This window comes from Manis javanica, chromosome 10, assembly GCF_040802235.1.
Source record: "Manis javanica isolate MJ-LG chromosome 10, MJ_LKY, whole genome shotgun sequence".
Taxonomy (NCBI): Eukaryota; Metazoa; Chordata; class Mammalia; order Pholidota; family Manidae; genus Manis; species Manis javanica.
In genome coordinates this window covers 72455632-72483512 of record NC_133165.1, presented here as the reverse complement: position 1 = coordinate 72483512, position 27881 = coordinate 72455632, and the positions used below count along the sequence as shown (strand labels likewise).

At 34.0% G+C, this 27881-nt stretch overlaps 1 protein-coding gene across 1 annotated transcript; it reads right to left on the bottom strand.

The window, feature by feature from the left end:
- Positions 1-423: 423 nt before the first annotated feature.
- Positions 424-27563, bottom strand: GLIPR1L2 (GLIPR1 like 2). Its single transcript, XM_073214278.1, is given in 6 exon segments — positions 424-806; positions 889-915; positions 10332-10417; positions 23001-23104; positions 24909-25154; positions 27555-27563. Coding segments are annotated over 6 exon segments (855 nt in total).
- Between the last annotated feature and the right edge of the window lie 318 nt (positions 27564-27881).

Sequence of the window (27881 nt, the reverse complement as noted above, 5' to 3'; positions counted from 1 at the left end):
TACTAGCAATGATAAAAACAACGAAATCCAAAGTTGTTAAATGTTCTGAATTTGGAATTGTTTTGCCCACCTCACATGTATGATCCTAATGCTCAAGAAACTTATTAACTAATTTAAAAATATTTAAACCACAGAGATAGAAACATATTTAGAAAATGGTAATTCCCTCCTTTATCAGGATGACATCGTGAAACCTTAAGGTTAATTAGACTGGTCAATCTTTTTCAGTATTTTTATCATCACATCTTTATTTGATCTTAGTGTTTCAAGAGCTTGTCTTTCAATACTTACTTTAAAATACATGTTTTAATTTGTGTCTTTGTTTTTTAAACTTAAATGTGTTGAATAAGTATGGGAAAGAGAAAGAAACAAAAGGTATTGCAATAGTGGTGTGGCCAGTCTTTCTTCTTAAAGCTCAGTGTTTTATTTTTTACATTTTTTTGCCTTTTTTTGTTGGTCTATCCTATGATAAATCTTGTGCTGCCTCTTCTCCTCAACCTCCTCCCTTCCTCTTCACTGTGCCTCTTCCTCTTCCTCATCCTCTTCCTCCAGTATGTCCTCCTCCTTTCCCACGTCTTCCTCCAGCTCTACCTCTATCTCTTCATGTTCTGGCTTCCCTTCAGCTACCCCAGAGGCATATACTAACTGTTGTTCCAATAATGTATTTGGAAACTGAGACTGTATTAGCAATACAATTATGGTACATATTGAAAAACACATCATTCTCGGTAAGATTACAAATATGCACAGTGGATCACACACAACTGGCCGGGGCACTCCCCATCTTGGATACCAAAATCGGTAATCTGTAAATAAAGGAGCAACTGAAAGCTCGATTTCACACAATGTAATTAAATCGTTCAAGAAATAAAAAGCAACAATGTATACATATGGTTTCATCATGATCTGCATTACCTGGAAAGAAAAAGAAAGTCCATAAAGATTTACATAAAATTTTTTCTTTCTCTAAAAAATAGGATAATTTTTCCAATAATAATGACATCATTCTCCTAATTCTTAGGCATAATCCCATCATCTTTGATGTCCCCCCTCCAACCAGTAGCCAGTCATAAAGAACAAGATATTCTTTTTTAGGAATAGTCAGCCTGGTCGGCTTGAGAGAGCATGGAAGTATAGAAGTGAAGACATGTGGACTCTAGTGTAATTCTATCTCTGAATAATTGTATCACCTATAAGTCACTTCACTTCTGCCCTCTAAAGACTGTTCCAGCTGCAATATTCTAGGATTCAATAACATCCCTTATTTTCATCTCTTATTTCTCCCCCTAGATCATTCCAAATTGATCTGAATCTACTCACTTTCCTCATTCAATTAGTATTTTCAAAAGTTTTCAGTTGCTCTTCATTTCCTGAATGGCAAAATCAACTTTATGGCCTGGAATTGTTTTTTCTATCTAGTCCAATGTTATCACAATACTTTTCAGGAAATAAATTTCTTTTCCAAGATTAGATAATCATTCCTGGGTTCCACTAGGAAGGAGAGTGGGAGAATAAATTAATTCTCACACACAGTGGCAACCAGGGGTTTTATTTTGCAATCACACTACCCTTAGAGGAAAACTTAAAAATCACTAACTACTATTGGATCTTTGAGGCTACTTTAGGTTTTTGAGCTTGGCCTTATTTATTACTTCATATTTTATGTATGATTTCTATTTTAGGGCTCCTTTTAAAAAATCTTTTACTATGTAGTTTATATTTTCTGTACTTCATTCTGTGTATGTGCATCTATTGATGATAGTATGAGCAATGATGCAGTCAGTATGTTTCCTCTTGGCATTTTTCTTCATTTCTCATCACTAAATTTCATTGATTATATTCTTCTTATACTTTTGCATTTGATTAAATATTTAAACACATTTATATTTACTTGCATCTCTATTGATTGATTTATCAGCCTTAAATAATATATTTTGACCTGTGGGTATAAAAGATGTGGAAATTAAGCACATTTTTCCACCTCTCTCTTCTCCTCCCAAGTTTCACTAATTACATCATTTGCATATTGCCACAATTTATTTTTATTTACATTTTTTGTAATTATATATTCAGATTTGTTTTAGTCTTCATCAGTCAGTTAAGATTCAAGGCTTATGGATATTTCTTTCAGTGCAGCTTTTTATTTTGCCAGTCCTCTCTCCTTTGTCATGAAAGTCATCCTCTAGGAGTTTTTTCAGGAAGTGCTCATGAGAACTATACACCACAAGTTACTGCATGTTTCCACAATATTTGCCTATTTGCTTATACTTGAATAATAGATTTGGCTGTATACAAGTTCTTGGTTGACACCTCTTGCATTAAGGTCTATTTAGGATCCCTCCACTGTCCCTGAGCAATGCCTGTTATTGTTTGACACCAGCCTGAATTTTCACCCTAGGCAGGATTGTCAATTGCCAAGCAGCAGTTACTATCACACCAGTGTAAAGCTGATTCTGTATTGCAGAGCTGAAACTGGGAACTACCTACCTTTCTGTGAATTCCTTTCTCTGCATAGCTGCTTCAGGTTAGCGTTTTCCAATGACAGGAGTGCAAGTGACATTTGGAAGACTTAAGAGAAGTGGAGACCACTATTCTCAGACGTGACTTAGCCAGAGACCTGAATGAATGTGAGATTGACAGTGGCTTCTTGGTAGAATGGGAAACCATCTGCTTAGCTGCTGAACACTGAGATGATTAGTAGGAGCTTTCTCAAAGGTTCTTGAAAATTGCAGCAATTTACTGGAAATCTTTTGATAGCTGCTTTTTATGAAACACTTGTTGGTGTTTGAGGTTAAGAGGTCTTCAATGTCTTTTTCTCTGACTTTTAGACCATAATTAACTGCCTTTTCATGGCAAATTTTCTGTTCTATGCTGCCCTACAGTTTACGGCATTCATGGAAGCTGTATTTCCTATGTTGAATACTAAATTGTCGGAATACTTAGAGTAGATGTTTTCCTGACTAAACCCAGAAACATTAAACTCTCTAGTGAGTTATTTCACATTTTTGCTTGGATATTTAAAGGATTTCTTTTCCTCTAACTCACTAGGCAATGTTCAAATGGGGACTATATTGTGTTGCTTTTTCCTGGCACATAGTATGAGCTTTTTAAATTTTTTTCTTTACAAGGTTGTTTTTATTTTACTTGTTTTTAAACTGAGGTATAATTAATATATAACATTATATTTCAGGTGTACATGTAATGACTCAGCATTTGTATATAGTGTGAAATGATCAGCACAATAAGTCTAGTTAACATCTGTCACCACATAGTTTCAAATATTTTTCTTGGGATGAAAACTTTTAAGATCTACTCTCTTAATAACTTTCAAATATACAACACACACACACACACAATACTGTAGATACTATAGTCTTCATGCTATATATTACATCCTTAAGGATTACTTATTCTATAGCTCAGTGGAAATTTGTACCTTTGACTCTTTTCATCCATTTTGTCAAAACCCCAACTCTGGCAGCCACTGATTTGTTTTCTGTATCTGCAAGCTCGATTTCTTTGGGGGGGGATTTCATATACAAGTGAGATCAAATGGTATTTCTCTTTCTCTGTCTTATTTCATTTATTAGCATAATTCCCTTAAGGCCCATCCCTGTTGCAAATGGCAAGATTTCATTCTTTTTTATGGTTGAATAGTATTACATTTCACATATATACCACATTTTGTTTTTATCCAGCCATCCACTGATGGACACTTAAGTGGTTTCCCTATCTTGACTATTGTAAATAATGCTGCAGTGAACAGGGAGGTATCAATATCTTTTAGAGCTAGTGCTTTTGTTTTCTTCAGATAAATTTCCAGAAGCAAAATTGTTCTATCCTGGGACAGCTCTATTTTTAGTTTTAGGTGATGCCCCCTAACTGTTTTCCATAGTGACTGCACCAATTTACTTTCCATAATATGCCCTTTAATTATTAAAGAAAGTATTTCTGAAGCTTTTTTAATTATTTCCTTAAATATCTATACATCTATCTGTAGCTTTATTTTCTGTTCTACTATTTTGGCATCTTGAGGCATCCAAGTATTTATACATTAAACCTGATTTATCAGTGCTTATTTATAATTTTTCTTAATCTTTTAAATTCCTTGTTAGTATTTCTCAGTCATGACATATCCTTTACTGTTTTTCCCAGCCTTTTTGGTTCTTTGTGCTATTTTCAATGTGATCTTCGCCTTTGTAATGGTTTTACTTTTTCCTTTTAAGGTTTTCCTATGTTCTGTTAGTGGTTTCATCTTCTGTTGTCTTGCCACATCTTCCTTGACCTCAGTTTCTTTGCTTTGATCTGTTATTTTAAGTTGCTTTATTAAGTTTTTTTAAAGATGGCTTTTCTGTTCTCATTTTTTTATCTGTTCCATGGCAGTATTATTCTGATGAGCATTTTTCTTTTGCCATTTGTTTGTTTTTCTTTTTTTGAGTTTCTCATATAGATCATGGGTCCGTCTTTTTCAGTGGTATTTTGTTTCATTTTCTATGCTGTTTCACAAATTACCAAAAACTTAACAACTTAAAGCAACACACATATATTATATCACAGTTTCTGTGATGAGGAGTCTAGGCATGGCTTGGCTAGGTTGTCTGCTTCAGGGTCTCAACAACAACAACAAAAAACAAAAAACAAAAACAACTTAACAGTGTGGAAGAATATATTCATAAATGATTTATCTGATAAGGGGTTAACATCCAAAATATATAAAGAACTCATATGCCTCAATGCCAAAGAAACAATAACCCAATTGAAATATGGGCAGAGGACCTGAACAGATACTTCTCCAAAGAAGAAATACAGATGGCCAGCAGGCACATGAAAAGATGCTCCACATCACTAATCATCAGAGAAATACAAATCAAAACCACAATGAGATGTCACCTCATGCCAGTCAGAATGGCCACTATCCAAAAGACAAACAAGTGTTGGCAAGGATGTGGAGAAAAGGGAATCCTCCTACACTGTTGGTAGGAATGTAAATCAGTGCAGTCACTATGGAAAACAGTATGAAGGTTCCTCAAAAAACTAAAAATAGAAATATCATATGACTGAGTAACTCCACTACTAGCAATTTACATGAAGGAAACAAAATTTCTGATTTGAAAAATATATGCATCCCAATGTTTATTGCCACATTATTTACAATAGCCAACTTGTGGAAGCAACCAAAGTGCCCATCAATAGATGAATGGATAAAGAAGAAGTGGTACATATACACAATGGAATATTATTCAGTCATTAAAAATAAAGGAATCCTGTCATTTGTGACAACATGGATGGATCTAGAGGGTACTATGCTAAATGAAATAAGCCAGGTGGAAAAAGACAAATAATCATTTGATTTCACTTACATGTGGAATCTAAAAACAAAACAAAACAAAATGAATAATATAGCAGTAGACTCATAGACATTGAGAAGTAAGGGTTGTTACCATGGAGGAGGGGTTGGGATGAGGGAGTGGGAAGGGTGAGGAGGATAAAGAGGAACAAAAATGTCAATCATAATGTAAGTTGGTCCCGGGGATGGAAGGGCAACATGGAGAATATAGTCACTAGCTCTGTAACATCTTCTATGTTGACAGTAACTGCACTAGTTGGGGTGAAGATTTAATAATGTGTGTAACTGTTGAACCACTGTGTTGTATACTTGAAACCAATATAATATTGTATATCAACTACACCTCAATTAAAAAAATTTAAAGAAGGAAAAAATCTAACTCACTGGAAGAGCTCAATAGTAAAAGAGAGATGACAAAGGTAAGAGACTGCAAACATAAAAACAAGAGAGCAAATGGAAATGATCCAACCTGAAAGGCAGAGAGAGCAAAGACTTTTTTAAAAAATGAAGAGACCCTTAGGAAACATGTAGGACAGTAACAAAAAGTCTAACATTGATGTCATTAGAGTCCCAGAAGGAGAAGAGAATGTGGTACTAAAATATATATATAAAGAAATAATGACTGAAAAGTTCTCAAGTTTGGAAAAACACACACCTCAAGTTCTGAAAAAATACAAACCTACAGATTCAAGAAGCTGAGTATACATCAAACAGAATAAACCCATGAAATCTATGTTCAGACACATTATAATCAAACTGCTGAAAATCAAAGACAAAAAATATAAAATCTTGAAAAAAATCAGAGCAAAATAACATTACCTATATGTTAATGAGGAGTTAAATGACTATGGATTTCTCATCAGAAACTATAGAGCCAAAAGAAATAGGCACAATATTTTTGAAGTGCTAAAAGGAAAGAACTGTTAAGAAATAATTCTATATCCAAGAAAAATAATCTTCAAAAATAAAGAATATAAACATTTTCAACTGGAGGAATCCTAAGGCAATTCATATAGAGGGTAAATAATAGTAGAAGAACTTGGAATATCAGGAATGAAAGGAGAGCCACTAAATGGTAAATATAATAGATTATTTGGGTAAATATAATAGACTAATCTTCTGTTGTGTTACTTAAAATATATTTGAGAGTTGAAATAAAAAAGTATAGCATTGGTGACATTTCCAAAGCATGTAGATATAATATAGAGGATAATTATAGGATATATGGGAAACTGTAAAGGGATCCAAATGATGGTAAGGTTTCCACATTCCAATTGACAGATGAAAAATAAAAAAATTTAAAAATGCCACTTACAAGAGCTCCAAACATTAATATTAAAATTCATAGAACTTTAAACAAGTATAATTTTGAAATAACAGTTTTCTTCTTAGCTAGACTATAAGTTCAAAGAGGGCAGGAAGTATATCTATCATTTTGCCCTGCATGGTGCAATGACAGGCACAAAGTTACCACTAAATAAATAATTGTTGATTTGTCAATTTGTTGATACTAAGTGGAAGACTTTTTATTAGCATTTTAATGCTAATAAAACTAGGAGAGGCTTTGTTGGAACCTGACAGTAGAATGCTATTTTAAACTGGAAATTCTCAACCAAGCTTCTTGACAGAAACATGTTTCGACTTTCCTTTCATTTTCAACCTGTGAAAATCTGATTGTCACTCCGCTATTGCTCTGAAACTTCTCTCAGGTCACTAATGGTCATCATATTGCGAATTCAGTGAGCATACTTCAATGAAAGGGTTCACTAGGGTGCCAGCTTCTTCTTGTCCCTCTCTGTTTCTTCATTGTCTTTCATTATTTCTGTTTGATTTTTCCTAGGATTCCATTCTTGATGTACTATTCTTCTCTTCCTATGCATTGTGCCTGGGTGAGTTCTTCCTTATTTTATATATATAATTCTAGCCTTATCTATATGCTAATGACTCAGAAATACAGCCCTGATCTGTACCTTAAGCTTACTGGTCTTATCTGCTCAGATGTTAAATGGGTGTTTAAAGTTAATTATGATCAAAAGTGGACCCATTGTCTATTTTCCACAGCTTCTTCTCTTCATATAATTCTATCTCAAACAATTGCACCCGTAGTCACCCAAAACCCCAAACCTGGTATTTATATTAGACTCTTTTCTTCTCACCACTATGTCAAATTGATCTCTAAGACTTGCTAATTTTGCTCCATAAATATTAATCAAATTTGCATCATCATCTCCATTTCTCTTACAAATACTCCAGTATGAACCTCATCTCACTCCTTAACTATAACAGGAATCTTCAAACTGATTTGCTTTCCTTAGATTTTGCATTTTTTTAAAGACATTTAAAAAAATTTTAAAGAATCCCTCTTACAAAAAAGCTGCAGTACAGTACAAATAACTTTTATTTTGAATAATTTCAATGCAATTTGTCAATCTGGTAAGTCATCATCCCAGAGTAAACTTAGTATTTCTTACAAATAAGGACTTTCTTCTACATAACAATAATACAACCATCAAAATCAGGAAATTAACATCATTGCAATTCCTACCAACTACTCTTTGGACCTCACTCAGTTTTTCCCAGGTGTGTTTATAGTGTTCTGTAGGGCAAAAGAATCATGTTTAGAATTATGCATAACATTTACTTTTCATGTATATTTTCTTCAGACTGGGACAGTTCTTCATTCTTTATACAATATTCATGAGCTTTTGTGATTGGACTAGGTTATACATATTTGGTAAGAATACCACGGATGCAATGTTATGCTCTTCTCATTGCTTTCTCTCAGGGGTGCAGGATTCTGGTTTTGATTTTTCCATTCCACTTTGACCATGTTATTAGGGTGGTGTCTTCCTGACTGCTCCATGGTTAAGTCACTCTTTCCCACTTAGTAATTAAGCATTTTTATAAAGAGTTACTTTGGAATTATGTGAATACACTTTTCCCATCAAATTTTTAATTTACTCACTTATTAATTTATATTGATTATTATTATTATTTTGGTGCTCAAATTATCCCAGGTTTGACCAGTGACAGCCCTTTAAAGTGGCTTCTGTGTTCTTTTCATGTCCCCATGAGTCTTTCAGTGCTTCCTTGCTTCGCATTAAATATGCTCTGGGTTTGTTTTCTATTTCTCCTGCCCCAGCTCTGGACTCCAGCCTTTGTCTGATAAGCCCTGATTCCTTTAAGTGAAAGCTAGAATTTAGAAAAACCATGATCTGGGTGCTAGTTGTGCTCACTGCTTTGGGGGCAGGGGAACCACTGATCCAAGGCCATCTCAGAACTAGGAAATACACATACATAATCAAATATTCACATCTATGTTTATTGAAATCCCTATGTCCTAATATTTCTAATTCCAATTTGTGACAAAATTCATGCTTGTTTTCTTCTTTCCACATACCAGGCTGACTGAGTTGCCAGATTTAGCAAACAGACGTATCTGCTGTCTTGTTAAAAAAAATTTCAGAAAACAACAAATCTTTTTTTTTTGATGTGTATATCCCATGCAATATTTGAGATATACTAAAAATATTTTTTATCTGAAATTCAGATTCAATTGGGCAACCTACAGGTTGATCCTCCACTTGAACCCCTCCCACCCTGCTCAGACTCTGAAACACAGCTCCGAGTTTCTCCAATGTACGGAATCCCTCCTTACTCCACTAGGACTTTGATATTTCCCAAGCCAGGACACCTACTCCACATTAAAGACTTCATCTAGTTTGGACTCCAGCATCTCATGTGAAGTTGTCCCTAAACACGGAGGCCTCTTTTCCTGCTTAAGTTTTAATACCTCTTGCCAAGCCACCCCTCTGTGAGAATCCTCTCCTTCTTCAGCTTGGGCTCCAACAACCAGTACCAGACCTCCAAGGATGCCTTCCTCACCTGCTCAGATGCTGATACTCTATGCCAGGCATCTCTTTCCCACCACGTATTGATGCTCTCCTCACCTAATACAGGCTGAGACACCTCACCCTGAGCCATCCCTGCATGGACATCCCTTCATCCTGATCTCTGACATTCTAAGCCTGAGCTCAAGCATGGACACTGAACTTATTCCATGAAGCCTCTAACTTCCACACAAGGCCATACCCCCATGTGGACACTGTGCTCACCCTGCTTGGGCCATCTCCCTATGTCCACTGCAGAGTGTATGGGTCCCTTGTCAACCTGCTTAGGATCTAACATGTCAAATGTGACTCCTCTGTGTATGGATGACTGCCTTGTTCTGACTTATTTAATGGTTTTAGGACTGAATTTCTCTGGAAGAGAAAGAAAATGGGAATAGGAAAAGCAAGACTTTGCATCCTGATTCAAGTGAAGCAAGGGCAGAAATGTTAGGGTGGATTCACCCCACCTTTGGCATTAGGGTGAAACTGCCCACTCATTTCTTCAACACAAACACATAATGTGGTCCTTAGTCACTGTCTATATTTATCCCCTACTACATTCCTCTAAGCAACATAAATTCCAGGGGTAGTTATACTTTTGGATTATATGCTCTTATGTTGGGAAAAAAATAGAAGACAAATTTAATCAAGCATATTTTGTACTTTTATCTTTTGAGTAATTGTATGGAAAAACTTAAAGAAAAGGCTGTTAAAAGTTGCTGCCTTACTTCTTTCTCTTTATGAATATTATGGAATATTTTATCCTTTAGAGCAGTCCTTTTCAAACAGGTTGCTATGTCAGGGCTTAACTGTGAACCTTTTTCAGGTTATAACTGCTAGCTCCCTGTGCTTCTTTCAGACATCCTGGTATGTCCCTAGGGGCAGGAATAGGGGTTCTAGAGGGCAGAAAAGGCTGTGTGGTCTAGAAAAATGTAAAGATGATACTCTTTTAAACTATTTTGATAATACAATAATCCATTCTGATCAAAGGAATGATATCAACAGGATAATGAAAAAGTATTGTTCAACAATTCATTTTTCTTATACAATGCATTATGGATTTTTTCATGTTTAAGTTATTTTCTTTATCTTACTGCATAGAAAATCTGTGCATCTGTCATATCTGCTACACTGAGTACTAAATATTCCTGGCTTATAAGGCCTTCTGGACAGAGTCCCTCTACAAAAAAAGCAGAAAACACTTAGTTAGAAAATGTTTCAAATTTTGTATGTTATTTAAGTAATAGAGTTGCCCATTTTTTCATTAATTTATAAAGGTGATTTAATAAAGAATGGATTCAAGGAAGTACTCAAATTTGAGAGGAAATTGTCCCCATTTTCCCCCCAGAAAAGCCACTTCTGAAACGAATTCCCATATCCTTGAAACAGAACACTGTACTTTAAATGAGAGAGTTTTAAAGCTGCTTTAATTTTAGTTTGTAGCAAAATTTCCCTTTAAAATGGATGTTATAGAATGTTTTATTATTAATTGCTCTCCTGTTGGCATAAATATATTAACAGTTCTGTAGAAATGACATATTAATTTTCTGAAGAGTTTGAAAAATCCTGAAATTCCTATTGTTTCAAAAACCCAGGTGCATGGATCACTTAGAGGTTTAAATAAAAAATACATAAATATATAAACAAGCAAGTAAATTTAAATGGGATTTTACAAAATTGGTTTAATCCACTGTACAGAGAGGAGAAAAGACAAATTATTGCACTAAGTGTGCAGAGCTAAGTAAGAAAAAGACCAAAAGTAGAGATGAGTCAAGAAAACTATATAAAGGTTTTAAGATAATAAAGATAGGGAAGATAGATAGGGAAAATATATTGTTGAGTGAGGGGAAGGTCAGTAATCCTGGTAATTTAAATAGGATTCTTCATTTATTCAGTTTGTAGTTGGAAGTTATAAAAACAAATATTAGGCATATAAATCCATGGTTAGGCCACATTAGGCCATCTGGAAGAATGGCCAGACCTAAGAAATACATATTCAAAAACCTGAATATCAAATTTCTGAATCATATTCCAAGTTTTGGGTGATAACCAATAAGGTGGCTGGTATCCTTAAATGAGGAGCTTTCCAGTGCATCCGGGACATCCAGAGGTTTGTAGTTATTTGCAAATCATATATTACTTCTCTGATTTCACTATCAAACCATTACAATTTTGTATAGGCAGATTTCTCTTCAAATTTCTCCATGTGCAAACTCAGGAGTCTATATACTGTTCATAGAACACAGACTAGAGCACATCAAACAGATACTGATTTTCTGTCTCCTACAGCCAGAAAATTGAAACCACCTGCAAGAACCTCCTTTACATTCACTATCTCCATGTATCGTTGAGGAATACCACAACGGTGACTTCTGGTCCATATCTGGGCATCTACAGGTTTGCCAAGAAGATTTAAAGAATCTATCCCAATAAGCTAGAGAAAAATACAATGCAATAAGCAGGAAGCAACATTATCTTTTAGAGATCCTATCTGGTTCTTCCTATACATCTAATATTTGTTTTTGTCAAAAACTCCCTGACTACTTTCTGGTCTTGTTCAAGGTCAAAGAAAGCATAGATCCTGTTATTTATTTATTTATTTGCTTCAAATTATTGCTGTCTGTGCAAAGCTGCCTTACTTTATCACTTTCGGTAAAACTCAGTTGGTCACATCTCCTCCTTTCACTTCCACATCTTGCACCTAAAGGACTAGGGACCCAAGTTAAACATAGATAAAGCTTCTTTAACATTATTTAGCTGTGCCATTCTCTAATCCTCTCCAAGATATGATTTCCTTCTGATTATGCCTCTTTATTTACTTTGGCACCTGACTCTCCATCTCCCTTCTCAGTTAAAATTGTGTCATGGTCCCAGAATATGGGACCTAGATGATTATAATATGCTTATGGATGATTCATCCAATAACTTGGACTCTCTTGTTACTGGATGCCTTCACCATCACAAAACTTCCCAATACTCCATAATAGTCTCTTTGAGGCCATACCCTGCATCTTGGTATCCCCTAAAACAGCTTCATCTCTGAACGCATCACAACTCCACTCAATGACTGCAGCCTCCTGTCCCTCCAGGCTGCTCACTGTTGACTCCTGCCACATTTGTCCATTAATTTCATGGGCACTGCAAGTCTATTCACTTTCCTCTTTTCTCCCTTCCCATTCTGCTGTTTCCTCTGTCCAGTTTAGGTCTATGGCTTTGCATAATTTTTAGCTAACAGACATCCTCTTCTGCACTATTTTCCTTTATATTCACCTGACAAAACCCCAGTGCTGGAAAAAAGAAAGGAATCTCACTGTCTGTTTAGGGCTGCTAGATGTTGCTGGGGAAAAATCTTTCTGTGGGTCCCCAGTCAGCTTCCTCTCATTTTCCATAATAACTATTTCAGACCTTCGCAATCCTCAAAATTCCAGCTTCACTGTCTTCCACTTTTTACTCAGGACATGATCTGTCCTACCTCACAGAGAAACATAATATAACCTTTAGATGGTAACTTGAGAAATTTCCTGTCACTATGACAAATACACTTACTCTTTTCTTCCTTTCTAATATAACTGAAGATCTGTGCTCCTCCTTTTCTAAGGCTAGTCTCTTTAATATCCTTCTATCTTCTCAAGGAACTTTCATCTTTAATTATATCTTGTATACTCTGCTTTTATTCTTTATAAATAATTAGTTTTATTCTGTATTTCTGTATTCGATCATTCAGTTTAATATTTAAATATGTTTACGTTCCTCAGTTTAGAAACAAAATAAAAACAACAGCAAAATGTCAATTCATCCCAATCAATTTCCACTACTCCATAAAAACAACTCTTCCTATGTTTATCAATTAACTTCTCTTTAAATCTGTTATTTATAAGTCCTAATTGTATTTGACTTCTTAGAATTTGAAATTTTGAATTCTTTCTTTCTTCTAAAAATATCCTGCCTCCTATAATAGCACACTCTTCTGTTTTTTTCTCCTCCTTGTCTGGCCCCTTTCTTGGGTCCTGCCTCCCACTTTATCTTCCCATAACAGCCCTTACATATTGGCATGACATTCCAGAGGTCCTCTTCTCTTCTCACTCTATACTGTTTCATGAAGCAATCCCATCTACTCCCATGGTTTCAATTACCACATGTATTCTGGCACTCCAAATATTTGTTCTATGTAGTGACTCACTCATGAGCTTCTGACCCATACAATTACCTGCTTACTAAGCATCTCAAAGTATTTCACAACCAAGTCAAATTCATTATGTTCAAAGTAGAACTCATCATATTCCCTCCCAAAACTTTCAGTTGATGACAATATCCTTCATGCCTGAATCACAAATCTGAGAAACTCCCTTGACTACTTCCTTTCTTTCATACCTCCTAAAAATGTCTTACATCTCCAATCTCAATCCAGATATCCTTTGTGGAAGAAAAATAAATAAACAAACAAAAGTAATACATGTGTAACATTTGTAAGTATTGGTAGAAAGGAGGAAGCAGAAAAGGGCAACCTTATAGGGAAAATGTCTCTGTCGTCAACTTCCCATCTGTCTTCCAAAGATAAATTCTGTTAAGACCTTCTTATTCCTTCCAGAATAAAATGTTTTACACAGAAATTTTCAGTACTTATATATTTGTGATAGAGACTGCTAGCTTTCAATTTAAATATCTCTTGAAACACTGGAATAACAGCATTTTAGCTTGGCACACTAACAGCTAGCCTCACTACATTTACCAACTTCTCTTGCAACTCAGATATGACCGTATGATCAATTTGATATCCAATGGAATGGAAGCAGTACTGATGTTCATCACTTCCCACCTGGTGCATTGAGCTAGTCATGCTGACAATGTGTTTCTTTTCTCTTTCTATGTACTTGAACTCCTTGTATCTGTGACTTGGATTTGACCGTGAAGATAAGACCTTGCTCTCAGGGAATGGTAAATAAACAAGTTGGGAGTAACCTGGGTCTGAAATGACTAGTGAAGTAGAGCTACCCACCAAACTGAAATTTCCCACTTCTATCTTACTAAATCTCTACATTTTCTGGTAATGCCAGCTGCTATAACAAAGCAAACCAATCTTATTATTTTCCTGCATCTTACTTTTTCACCTAATAAGCGAGACCTTTCCATATTGGTACATGGAGAAGACCCAGTCTTTTCAATGATTACATAACAATGTACAGTAAATTAGTCACTCAGGCTCCTACTCCTGGAGTCATTTTTTTTCAATTTCAATTTCACAGTATTAAAACATACTCCAGTGTGTATCCTTCTGTTTATTTGTTAAACAGCTTTTGTGAGGATATTGATAAGATGAAATCCTAATCAGGAGATTATAAGATTAACAGGTAAGTATATTTTAAATGTTGTTAACATTGCCAAATCCAGAAAGATTGTATAAATTTATTTTCCTTTCATATGTATCAGTGAAGCTTTTCTATATTCTCAAATAGATGAGTGGAAAGTAGTCAGTTATATTTGTTTTACCTGAATTACTTGAATTATCAGTAAGATTAAATACCTTTCCATATGATTAATGACCATTTTATTTTCTTTGCAGTAAATGACCTCTTCATATCTTCAGCACATTATTCTCTTGAGTTGTTTCTCTTTTTCTTTCTGATTTGCATGAATTCTTTATAAATTAAGGAGACTAACTTTGCCATATATTCCACAAATTTATTTTCCCAGTATATTATTTTTTCTTTGGCTATATCTATATTTCTTCAGCCATAAATTGGTTTTAAATTTTTATGTAATAAAATACACACATATTTTCTGGATTATTATGCTCTGTTTGGTAATGCCTCAGGCTGTTTACCAACATGTCTTCATTTTGGCTGGGCCCAAACTGCAACTCTGTGTCCTCAGCATCATGTAACTTCTGAAATCTCTGTGCTACTTTTCAGCCTCCAAGCAAATGTTCCCACCTAACCCCTCCAGAAGACTGCCTTGAGATGTGCTGCTCAGGAGTTGGCCAAAGACCCATGGAGAGTTTTTACATAGGCTGTTGGGGTTTCTTCTTTGTAGATCTGCTCCTCTTTGGGATGCTAGTCCCAAATACCAGATGCCTACACATAGTAAGCACAAATACTTCTTTTGCCCAGAAAATACACATTCTTTGTTTGGATTCTGTTTCTCTAGCCATGGCTTGGAGAATGCTCTTGAAAAGAAAACCAAGGCAAATGTAGGGTTCACACTGAGTTCTTCTCTATTTGTAAAGATCATAGTCTTGCACTGACAGTTTACTAATGCCAGAAACAAGTTATCTTATGTTTAGTCCAGTTTTTATGGTTATTTAAAGCAGGAAACTAATTTTTATACCATCTTATATAATTTTCAGAAGCAAAGTGGATCAAATATTTAGAAGTTAAAAAAAGTTAAGAATTGCTAGAAGAGAATGTGGGGTAACATTTTGGGAATGCTTGTCTAAATATGACACAAAACCTCAAAACCCATGAAAAAAGTGTTGATACATTTCTTCCTACAGTTAAACAAAATAATTCTATTTGGCAAAAATAAATTGCATTATAAATAAAGTCAAAATTTAAACATCAAACTGAGAAAGTATTTGTAATTACAGTATATGAAAGAACTAATTTTCTTGCTATATAAAACACTCCTACAATTTAAAAAGAAATGTCTAATAACTTAAGAGAAAAATAGTGAACATATTGGAACAGTCAGGTCCCAGAAAATGAAACACAAGTTTTTTTGAAACTTACAAAAAAGTACCTAAATTTATAAAATAGGAGATGAAAATTAAAAACATACTGAACTCATAAGCAATAAATGGCAAAATGCTTGAAAATATATTATGTTAGCAAGGGAATTATAAAAAGAGCCTCTCATATGTTGATATAAGAAATATTTTGTAACAGAAAATGGTGTGACCATGATGAACAGATATTCAGTAATACCCACCCAAGTTAAAAGCACACTTGCTCTCTCACCTAGTAATTCCATGACTATGAAATCATGGTACAGATACGAAATCATGTGAAAACTACATGTCCACCTGGATAATTACTTTTTGTAATAAAAGTAATAAAATAGCCTATATGTCTATCAAAAGGAGAGCTCTGTTTAAATAAACTTTTGCACATCTAAAAAAAAAGCCACAGTGAAAGTCTTTAAAGGAATCTGGGAACTTTTCATGTACCCAAATCAAAAGACTTCAAGTGCATACAGTTAAGTAAAAAAGTTAAAGAAAACCACAGGACGTATAGTGTGTTCCATTTGAATTATGGAAACACGCATACATGCAGATAGAGATACTTTTGTATATGCACAGAGTATATCTTTGAGGATAAAATATTGGAGAGGATAACTGTAAGACAGGGATGGACATATTACTTTCTTCTTGGTACCTTTGAATTTTTTTATCATGAATATGTATCAAGTATTAAACATATTTTATTAAAATGACCTAAAATAATAATCCATAGGAAGCAATGACAAAGAATCTATATATCATGCAAGGTCATAAAATCCAGAAAAAATGGTAATCAGAGGTCCAGTAAAAATCATAATTTTAATATCTTCAATATTAAGTAGGATTAAAGGTAAAAGAATGTTGTTTATCTTAACCAAGGCAGCACCATATAACAGACCTTCCCCCTAAAAATACTTGGGAGATTGAATATCTCAAAGGAATAAAACAGAAAACAAAGGAATGAGAAAGAATAAATAAATGAATCCAAAAATATTCTCCTTTTGAAATATCAATATTAAACCCTCATGAGCTCTACCAAGCAGAAATAGAAAAAAATTCACTGTTAGGAATTTCTCTATATTTCTCTTATAATTCTCTCCTCTCACCTTTTCCAAATAGAACTTGCTCTTTCAATTCTTCCCCCATATTCTAAAACTCTCTATTTATTGATGGCTTTCTTTAGCTCATAGTTAATGTGTAGCAGTAAGTTAGAAATGTCTAATGTTTCTTATAAAAATTATAAAAAACAGCTTTCACTCAACTCTACACTCAACTGTATTTCTTTCTCTTCATTGCCAAACATCTACATACAGTATACTAAATGGGTAATATTTTTCAAAATGCAAGTCATGAGCTATTAGTAGGTCATAAAATCAAATATGCTGCAATATTTTAAATACAAAATAGATTAGAATGTCATACTTAACTGAATAAAATATTATTTTATATAACATGTTTTTCCTTTATCTTACATAGTAATGATACCTATTGCTTTGTAAATCTTTTCTTTCCTTCAGTTATATACTGCATTTCATAACTCAATGATAAACATCTTTTCATATTTTAATATCTATGAAATTGAGATATGTCTTAACACTTACGGTATCATAAAATCACAGTGGGCCAGGCAATGAATGTATATGGTTGTCACCACACATTTGTGGATTTGTCATAGTTCTTCCATTGTCATCACTTCAAATGAGTTATTTGCATTGTTTGCATTTTATGTATTTAAACTATTCAAAATGTCTAAAATGATGACAATATATCATTGAATCATAAACATTAGTATGCATAAAAGCATGGAAAGAGCAACTTCATATATAATAAAAAGAGACTGATGAGACAGTAAGTCTAAATGTTATTTTTAAAATAATCCAGCACAGTTCTGGTTTCTCTCTTACCTCAATAGCCCCTCTTCTTACTCCTTTGCTAGATCCTTTGCCTGAAGCTGAAACATTGTAGTGATGTAGCACCTAGTCCTTAAGTCTCTTCTGTTCCCTTTTCCATACTTATTTTCTCACAAGGTCATCTTATTCAGAATTGTGATTCATTTCTGCACCAGGGTTTTTATACGTGCAGTTTCCACTCCTTAGAAACCTATCCTAGACCTTCATCTGACTAGCTCCTTCTCATGATTCATTTACATTTCCCACATTTATTTCTCTACCCAATGTATCTGAAACAGAGCACTTGATCTTCACTCAAGCTCTGCTCCTCTGCAAGTTTTCCCTATTTGATTGAATGCTATCACCATTTATCCAGCTGCTCAGACTAAAAGCATAGGTATATTTCATTCCATTCACTCATAAAGCTAAATCCATAAGCAGGTATTGTTAGCTCCATCTTCAGACTATATTCTGAACTGACCTTTCCTCCCAGTTTCCATGCTATGATAAGTAGAATCCAATCCATGGTCCAGTATGGGTGTTGGCAGTGATGAAAGAACTTTCTTCCATGCAGTTATTCTGCGGCACTGGCTCATTTCCTCCTGCAGCTCTTCCACTCTCTAGGACATCTGAATCCTCCATCAGATCCTCTGTATGCAGCCAGCACATGAGGGAAGACCAAGAGTGTGAAGGATCACACAGAAAGTTTTTAAAGACCATGCCTGGAAGTGGCTTCTGTTCCACTGGCCTTAGCTTAATCACAGGCCCTACCAAACTTGTAGGGATGTTGGAAAATCTATTCTAGCTGTCAGTTCAAGAAAATGGTACCACCTGTCACTCAGTATTCCTTAACTATTAAATAAAGAAAATTTTCCTTACTAAATACTTCTTGACATTATCATTTACTTCTTTCAAGCTTCCAGCCTTAGAATCAATCTATTTTCATTTTCCTCAGTCCTAGATCTCTTACTTTCCCCACTGGCCTATTTTTCCTCTTTAATATACAGTTTCTATGCATCAAAGCTGATATCCTCTGAATGTATATCCAGACTAATTGCTTCTATGATTTCATACCAGCTTTTACCACAACTCTTTTTATTTAAAATATATATATATATGTCTGCGTATTTGGTTAATGTTGCCTTTTTTTTTTTTGACATACTTCTTTTCCAGCAGACTACAAGTGTTTTCAGGGTAAGTGTCATATAAAAAATTTGGAATTCTATTATGTAGTCAGTGTCTGGTGCACCTATTACAAACATATATTTAATTAAATAAAAGGTCCTGCAGTCACCTACAGATACAACATGTCCAAAATAGGCAAATCCTTTATCCTCCACCATACATCTTTTCCTAACTCAGTTAATAAAATTACCTACCATTTAAGCTTAAATTCTGTTTGATTATATCCTTTTCAATACCTAAATCCAAAGCTAATCTGTTTCATTTTATTTTGTTTTATTTTCCTTAGAAATGTGTGAGTACTTACCTTTGAAATTCAAAAATAATGACAAGAAAATGGTATATGTAAATACTGTTTCAGTTCACTTTTTCTATTACATTATAAACTGTCAATCTTAATATGAGTATCTTTATAGATTAGGAACATTTTTTCTTTTCTTTGATTACTTTTGTTCCCTTTATTCTTCTGTGTTTCAGGCACACCTATTTGTAGATGTATCTGTCCCACATATTTCCTTTCTTTTTCATAAATATTTTGTTTTCTGTTGAGAAAATTTTTCAAGGTTGTCATTTTTCATATTTTCTTCATAGCCAAATATATTTTATCTTTCAATCCCATGTTAGTTTCCTGTGGCTACTTCAACCGATTACCATAAAATGGGGGGTTTAAAACAACAGAAGTTTATTTTCTCAGTTCTGGAGGGCTGCTGTCCCAGATCAGGATGTTGACAGCACTGTGCTCCCTCCGAAGGCTCAGAGGGTGAACTCCTTGGCTTTCCCAGCTTCTGTGGGCTCCAGGGGTTCCTTGGTTTGTGGATATATCACTCCAACGTCTTCCTCCATGGTCACATTGCCTCCTATTTTTCTGTGGGCCTAGTGCTGAATCTCCCTCTCCCTCTCTGTTATGAGGATACATGTGACTGCATTTAGGGCCAACCTGAGTAATCCAGGATAAGCTCCTCCTCTCAAGATCCTTATCTTAACCATGTATTTTGCCACATAAGGCAATATTAATATTCACTCTTGCCATGTAAGTTAATATTCACAGGTTCTGCAAATTAGGACCTTGGTATATCTTTTGGGGGCCACCATTTAGCCCAGCACTCTTTCTAATTTTCAATTTATCTCTCCTATTTTCATTTCTACTCTGTATTTCATAATATTGTGGTGGATTGATTTTTCTACCAACTACGCTTAAGAAAGATAGCTAATACTGCCTGTATCGAGTGCATATCAAATAAAACTTAGATTCAGTTGACTAATGGATGTTCCAACCTAGATTCTTCACAAGTAGACTTGCCAATATTTCATTGAAAGAGTTGATAGAAAATAACAGTTGATAGAAATTTCAAGACAAAGAAGCCTAAGGGACAGGTTAGGGAAAAGAAGAATAATCCTAACAACCAGTAGCTTCACCTTATCATTATAGTCACGGGATACCCCTGCATTCACTACTGTTACTAAGGTCATCAAATACCCTCATCCTTTCAAATGGGACTGTCATTTCTCCTTCCTCCCTTTTCTCAGTCTTTCAGGAGCATTGTACAGTTAACTATTCTGGGCATCTTGACTCATTTGATTTGCAAGTAATCTTACCAGCATTGTTTTGGTTTCCTTCCTTTGCCTCTTTTCATTCTTCTTTGCCACTCCTTTGCTTAAAGTCAAACATTGTGGTGCTCTAGGACTTAGTACTTAAATCAAGTCTCCTTAATCACTCCCTCATTAAGTGATCTCACTCAGGACTGTAACTCATCTTTACCTCAGGGCCTGTATGCCAGCAGTTCCCTCTAGTTAGAAACCTATCACAGACCTTCAAATAGCTTGTTCTTTCTCATGATTCATTTATAATTTACACTTTTATATTTCTACCTGGTATGTCCAAATATAAAATATATCTCCTACTCTTCCCTATCTGAGTTAACGGTATCATTATTCACCCAGTTGTTCATATTAAAGATACAGGTTTCTCCTAGATTATTATATTCTACTTACCCCTAAAAGTCAAATCCATCAACTGGTATTATTAGCTCTACCTTCATAATATATCCAGACTCGGACATTTCCTCACAGTTTCCACACTGTGGAAAACAGAATTCTAAGATGGACCACAGGATCCCTCATCCCTGGTATATGCTTTGCATAATTTCCAGGACAATGAGTATGATGGGCTTTACTTCCACGATTAGGTTATAATATGTGGCACAGGTCAGCTTAAAATAGGGTAATTATCCAGGGGAACTTGATGCGATCAGTTGGACACATTAAAAGCAGAGAGAGTTTTCTCTGCCTGGTCGCACAAGTCAGAGATTTGAAGCATGAGAAGGATCAGATGAGCCTTTGCTGACCTGAAGGTGGTGGAAGCCTCGTGTCAAGGAACATGGGGAGCCTCTAGATGCTGAGAGCAACCCTGGCTGAGAAACAGCAAGAAAATGGGGACTTAAGTCCTCTAATTACATTGAACTGAATTCTTCTAACAGCCTCTAACCATAGTTATTCATTTCTCAAACATGCTAAAACTCATTCCCAGATCAGAGCTGTTATACATGCTCTTATTTCTACCTGAAATAGCCTTTAGCCATCTTCTTATCATCTGGCTTTCAGTTCAAATACCACCATGTCTTTTTGCAACTACCCTCTGTATATTCCATACTAGTTATACCCTATAGGCTTATCTTGTTATTAATGGCATATTCCATTATCTTATTAAAAATTATTTATTTATGTTAACTTTATTGTTTATCTCCTTTCTAAGATTGTAAAATAAACATGGTCAGCCTTTTTTAGTCCCATTAGTAGATAGATCAGAGCCTTATACATAGATCTTGAGCACATAAATGAAAAGAAGTGCCCCAGAAGAACCTCTTCCCCCTTCACACATGCCAGTGCCCAGTTTTCTGCTTGAATTTTCAATACCAATCAGTAGTTAACTTTCAAAAGTTTCTCCATGTAATAAGTATCATCCCAAGGCTTCTAGTCTAAAATGAAAGGAAGCCTAAAAACTTGTGCAGTGGCTTTACATGCCAAACCTGTTTTGCATGCTTATATTCAAAGTCAGTAAGGCTTCCATCAGGAAAGGGCTTTTGAGGCTAATTTGAATATTATAGTTCTATTGTCATCCCTACCTAAAGGAATACAATCAGTAATCCATGTCGGGTTTTTTCTTTTTTCTTTTTGGTTTAGTCCCAGAAGTATTTTTCTTGGAGAAATTCTTTCTCAATCTTGACATGTAGTCAGTTTTTACTGTTTACTTGACATATAGATTAGAATATTTTCTCAGTTGGATATTTTAGTAATATTAATTATAGTACCATAATAATCTGTAAGAAAAGTTGAGACTTCAACAGCTCTCCACAGATGGAGGCTATTTTGAAAGATTTTTATTTCCCATCATAAGAAGGTGTTCAGGTACTGGGTAAATGATCACATGGTAAGTGGAGAGAATTCAAGGTTCATATAGATAGCTTGACTAGAAGACTTCTTAAGTCATCTTCCATCTCTAAGTTATTAATGTTACTTATATGTACAAGTTTAGTCCAATTAAAAATGCAACCTCCAAAGGATAGTCTATTAAAAATGCCCTTCTGGTTCCAAAACTGATGTACTCCTGAAACAAATCTTACAATGTGTATTTCAACACATCTATATTCTTTTGACATTTGCTGCAAATATGGGACAAACCATTTTGAATAATTTAAATCCTATACTAGTTAGGCTAAATATTATGAAAAAAACGCTAAAGCTAAAATTCCTTTGGGAAGTTAATACTTGGCTAGTCTATATATAAAATCAGTATTCTAAATTATGACATTTCATTTTGGAATTGAAAGTATTTTAAAATAAAGTCTTCAATTAATACCTTACATTCATCTTTTATAGTTCACCAAGACATTTAGAAGAATATATTGAAAATTAGAAAAAGTTAACCTTGAAAAATTCCCCATTTATTTTTATATTTTTTAAAATTTAAAGTAACTTACCCTGGTGCATAGTTGCATATGAAAATTGCTGCATGTTTAATATGTCCAATTCTTGGACATGGTGTAACAGCACAACCAATTTTGTAAGATTTGTCCCAAACAAGCTAAAATAAAATTTTCAAGTAAATTATAAAATTTAATTCTAAACATTTACTCTGCCATTTATAAACCATAATATGTTATATTCACATAGAACTCTTAAGCAAACAATTCAAGAAATATGAACTATTCTTCATTTGGATGCAGGTAGAGAATTATTATTGATTTAAGGAAGCATTTCTAAAACTGTATTTAGAGAAACACTTTATTAGGTTCTACCAATACTGTATTCTTCAGATAAAGAGGTTGGGAAACCCTGGTTCAGAATATTGCTTTAGGGCCAAGAGAGGGCACACGTGCTTGAATCAATTTTCAACCTCTTGTTGAATCTGAGAATTCTAGGTTATCGGCAGAGAGAAACAGGGAAAAAAGAAGAGAAAAGGTTTTGTAAGAATGGAAGTTGTGAGTAGAAGGCAGAAAAAGAAAGACACTAAGATTACAGAAGGGAAGGAAAGGTGATACAAGAAGACAGAGTAACTGAATGCTACTGTAATTTCTTTTTTTATTGTTAAGGAAGTTCCACTATAAAATAATAAAGAGTGAGGGCCTTTTGTTTCAAAAATGAATTAAAGAGCAGGTTTCTATAAAAGGAAAAACAGATCTTGAATTGGAGTGAAAATATGAGAAAAATGATATTCCAGAAATTCACAGTATGGCTGTAGTATTTCTCATACCTACAAGTGACAAAAAAGTACTTGTTTAATTAACCTCTGTGGAAGAGAGAAAAACCATTTTTGTTTTCCTTTTTTCTTTATCCCAAGTCTTAGTGGTTTTAAAAGTATGACTCTTACAGAAATGAAGTGATGCTTTAAAAGAATAGAGAATAGAATGTCTGCGACAGTTGAAGTGAAGTTAGGCAGACCAAATACAGGAAGCACAAATATCTAGAATACCAGGTTTAAGGATTAAAAAAATAGAGGACTAGGTCAGGGAGTCTACTTGCTTAGTTTACTGAGAGTATTGCTGGCTTTGATATGAGTAGACAATGGAAAACCACTAGAACTTTCAGGAAGAAGAAAGAACTGATGAAAAAAATTGGAACATGATTCATTTGATGGAACACAAATACATGAGTTCAACATGAAAAAATTCCAAGATTTTACATAAAACATGGCATCAGAGCCTACTGATTGAAAAATTAAAATCTTTTTTAAAAGCTTGGAAGTTCACTCAATAATTCCTTGATTTCTGATGCAAATATGTATTGAAGACCTAAATAATCCCACGTGTTGAGAATATATGGATGAAAAGACAAGTTTCCTGCACTCAGTGTAATATAATATTCAAACAGATTATAAAACAATGTGATATGTGAAATAATAAATGTATATACAGGAAATCACAAGGTTCAGTATTCTTGGAATATAAAGTGTAAGGGTGGATTGTTAGGCATGGAGGAGGGAAATAATACTATTAATTTCCATTTGAAATGTTTTAGTCAGTTATATAGTAGTATATGTACTGATCTGTGTGAAAAATAATCAAGTCCTTTATTTATGCTTATGGTCAATAACTTAAAAGTAAGTTTCATGTTCTATTTTCTTTCTGTTACAGTGTGCATTGTTTTTAATAAGGCACCTTTCATCTTTGGGTAAGGAGATTAGATTTACTATACTTAAAGGAATGTTATAATTGTACGGTTTACATAGTAGATGGAATTACAGATATTTTGAAAATTTAGGACTGAGTTGAATTTTGATTCTATTAGAAATAATTTTACCACTTGAGTTTATTTATAAAATTGAACATAATAAAAAGTTAGTAGTAAAGCAGTTAATGAGTCTACTGAATCATATAAAAATTAAATACCTGTATATAATTAAAACAGTCATCAGAGCAACTGTCATTTTCAAAATAGTACTTTGTCTTCTCTGCATACCAACTTCCGTTAGCACTACTTGCAGTAAATTCATTTTCAGGGCCAACCAATATATTTTCACCAATACCATTAAATTTAGGATGGACCATTTTTAGTTCTTCTAAATGAATATTATGCTGAAACACACATTTTTTCCCACATGCTCTAGCAGTCCATGACAAAGCTACATCCCAAGTCTGAAAAAAATGCAAAAAGCAAAGAAAACAAAATAATATGAGGTTTTTTTTGAGCTCTAAATTATTTTCCTTAAGTTTGCATAGTTAGATGTAAGGAAAACAATTCTAACTTTGTGCGTATAGGTCTTGTTTGTGGAATTTCTGTGAGGGAAAAGTTTTTTGAAATAATCTTAAATGAAAGACTATTTCTTGAGACAAATGAGTATTCATGATGTAATTTAAAAATCAGATTGCTGGATGATGCAAATGATTATACTTTTCCATGTAGTTGTTCATAATATATATTTTTAATCTCATGCCTTTTATACATAGTAATACAATAATTTAAAATATTTATCGAAGAACTATTAGTTGAGCACTGATCATATGCAAACTACTGTATTGTGAAGGATAATATATGAGACCAGGCATAAATTTTATCCTGTATTTGCTTAAACTGTTAGAACAATGAGGGATATTATATAGATATTATATATAGATAGATAGATCTTTTTATATAGAAAGTATATTATATTTATATTTTTATATATTATAATAAATAAAATTATATATACATATATTATTTCAGCACATAGTAGTAGTTGGTAAATGTTATAAAAAAGCACATACAAAGTCCTATGGATGTTCCCAGATTATACATAAATACAATATAGAAAATATATTATAGAAAATAAATCATGCTTTAGAATATTCAACACAGTATTTCCCTAATGAAAGGTAATCATCATTTAAGAAAATTACGTATGTATACATTTCTCTATCTCTGTATACATACACATATACACACATTCAAATATAAGACATAAATTTGGGTGTTTTAGATGGTTATTTTGTGATATTTTTTGCACTGATGTAGTCATAACATATACACTATTAATGGTAACTTGCAGTTTTCACTTAGATTGTTACATATTAGCCCAAGTAGATCTACCTAATTTTTACTAATGCCATCTAGTATTCCATAGCATGGATATGTGCATGAAATGGAAATGTTATCATTTCACCATTAATGGCCTTTTAGATTATTTCCCATTTGCAAAACATGTTCCATGAACCATCCTTCTACTGCCTTACATAGCATATTGTTTACACACCACATGTTTAGAACCAATAACTCTTCTAAGTGATTTTTGATGCTTTATTTCACTGAATGTTCACAGTAACCCTATGAGGTATTCATTATTACTGTTTCTGTTTGAAAATGGAGATATCTAAACCATAAAGAAGTTAAGCCAATAATTTGTGGAACCTGAATTTAAACCTAGGAAGTCTCTTCAAATTCTTAATCATTTTACTTCATTGCTTCCCATTATGGTGTGCAAATAAGTTAAGATAGTTAAAAATTCCTTGCTTAACCTTGAATAAAGTTAAAGTTGAAAACAGAGGCTGAGGTTTCTTTTTTTTTCAATTATATAATATAGTGTGATCAACTATAGTCATCAAGTTTTGCATTAGATCCTCAGATGTTATTTATCTTATATATGAAAAGTTTTTACCACTTTATCAACCTCTTCCTATTTCTCTGATCCTCCACCCCCTGGCAACCACTTTTCTACATTGCTTCTATGAATTCAACTTTTTATTATTATTGTCTTTCTCTGACTTATTTCAGTTAACATAATGCTCTAAAATTCTAACCAAGTTGTGGTAAATGGCAGGATTTCCTTCTTTCTCATGGTGTATTAAAATTTCTTTTTATATATATATACACACCCCTCATATCTTCTTTATTGATTCATCCATTGATGGACAGTAGATTGTTTCTATACCTAGGTTATAATGCTGCAGTGAACTTAAGAGTGAAGTATCTCTTTGGTATACTGTTTTCACTTCCTTTGGATATATACCCAGAAGTGGGCTTGCTGGATCATATGATGTTCTACTTTTAAATTTTTGTGGAGCCTCTATACTATTTTTCATAGTGGCTGTGCCAATTTACATTGTATTACAATAAGAATATGCTTCATGCCATAGAAATATACATTTAAAGATGGTTAAAATGGTAAAGCTTATGCTATGCAAATTTTACAATTAAAAATAATTTATTTGAGTTTTAAAACAAGATGGAACACAAATACTTGATAACAACAGTATGGACATGGGCGGGAGACATTTAGAATTCGTATTGTAAGACCTTTTTAATATTTGGAGGGAGGTAATAGATACTGATTAACTTTGGACTTTTATAAAGTATATTATTAAAATATTAAGAATAACCAAAAAAAATAAAAAAAAATACGTAACTGCCAAATCTGTCAAGGAAAAGTTGTAAGTAAAGTATACTACTGATAGATTATACATTTAGTTTCTATTTTTGTCCCAATAAAATCCATGGGAAAAATGTCCAACTTTTGGAAAGAAAAGAAGAGTAACAATTCAGGGTGGGGCTTTAAATTGTACCCAAAACATGATTCCTTTAAAAAATGTTCATATATTAAGATACATATTGTGATCATAAGCCTGGTTGCACGCTCATGTTGGTGAGTAGAGATGGGAAAGGGCACAAGAGACTCAAGAAAAGACCCGGAGATACCATGAGACATGAGGGTTTACTGGGACTTACGTACATGGAAGCCAGGAGCAGCCAGCTGGACAACGTTGTGCACGGCTGTCATGGACAAGGAGGGAATTGCTTACGTGGGGTGAGGGACAAAGGCTATGCTCTTTGCTAGGAGGGATCATTCTTCTGTGACGGGTCCTCCAGGGAACAAAACTTTGGTCAGAGGG